Below are 1,111 nucleotides of genomic sequence, written 5' to 3' on the forward strand. Positions count from 1 at the left end.
GGCCCGCCCCCCTCCACCCGCACGCCTTACCCTTCAGGCTCCACCTTAGATAACACTTTCCCGGGGAAGCTTAACCGGCTGTTCCCAGAACCCCATGCTCCCCCTGTGCTGACAGCACCCTCCCCGCCTTCCTGCACCCCACTTCCGCTCCCTCCCTGCACTGCACGCTTGTGAGAGCAGGGATCACGGGAGCCCCCGCGCTGGCCCCAACCCACCTGAGAGCCCCCCTCCCAGCCCACACACCACGCGAACAGCTTCCCACCGGGAATTCGTAGAGACCCGGACAACTATGAGTTGGGGTGGAAGATTCCGGGGACCCCGCACTGCAGTGGCCTGGCTTTGGGGAGAGGCCGCCCTCTCCTTACCCACTGCCCTTCCCTGGAGCTGAGTCTCACCCGGATGGGTGTTACCGGCCATGCCTCACCTGCGCCTTTCTCTGGCGGCGGGTCCCTTCTCTCCTCCACCTTCTCCCTCCAGACCCCCTTCATTCGTCTTTTTCTGGTTCTGTGTGACTGACGGTCCCTGCCTGTCTCCTGCTCACTCCCATCCATGAAAACACAGCACAGGCGTTTCTCAGGCCTTCCCACCGCCCCCACCTTCCGAAACCTTCAGCTGCCGGCTCCAGCGAGCGCAGCTCCGCGGGGCTCTCGAAGCTGGGCCGCCAAGTGCCGCCACCATGCGCTGGACCCGGCCTGTCCACGGGGGTACCTCGCGGCCAAACCCGCGTGCTTTATACATGAAAGCACTTGAAAGCGGTGCCAGGAGTGATCTTTAAAAGGCTGTCACCCAGTGTACGGGGTGTGGGTGAGCGTGTTTATGTGCTGGACAGGCAGGTTTGTTGTTAGGTAACCAAACGTTGGAAGTTGTTGGAAGTTCTCGCTTAGCGTTTTTTTCTTTCATTGTCTTTCTTTCCCTCTCCTCTCTGTGGCTTTCTCTGCCTCTGTCTTTCTCCTCTCGTCTTCCCTCGCAGGCCTCCCCTGGCCCTGGCCCTCTGCCTGCTGTCCCCCCATCGCATTGGCCAGCGTCCCCCTCAGAGGGGTTGGGGGCGTTACCGTGGGCCTCGGGGGTGCAGAGGTAGGAGGCCGCGGGCCCCAGCGCCGCCGCCGCGCTC

General features: G+C 62.9%; 1 protein-coding gene across 1 annotated transcript in view; it reads right to left on the reverse strand.

Moving 5' to 3' along the window:
- Window positions 1-1,111, reverse strand: part of SKOR1 (SKI family transcriptional corepressor 1) — a 9,787-nt gene that overhangs the window by 5,654 nt on the left and 3,022 nt on the right. The window contains exon 4 of the mRNA XM_015560438.1: window positions 1,053-1,108. Coding sequence (XP_015415924.1) covers window positions 1,053-1,108 — 56 coding nt within the window. The remainder of the gene's footprint in view (window positions 1-1,052; window positions 1,109-1,111) is intronic.

Source organism: Myotis davidii, unplaced genomic scaffold, assembly GCF_000327345.1.
Source record: "Myotis davidii unplaced genomic scaffold, ASM32734v1 scaffold673, whole genome shotgun sequence".
Lineage (NCBI taxonomy): Eukaryota > Metazoa > Chordata > Mammalia > Chiroptera > Vespertilionidae > Myotis > Myotis davidii.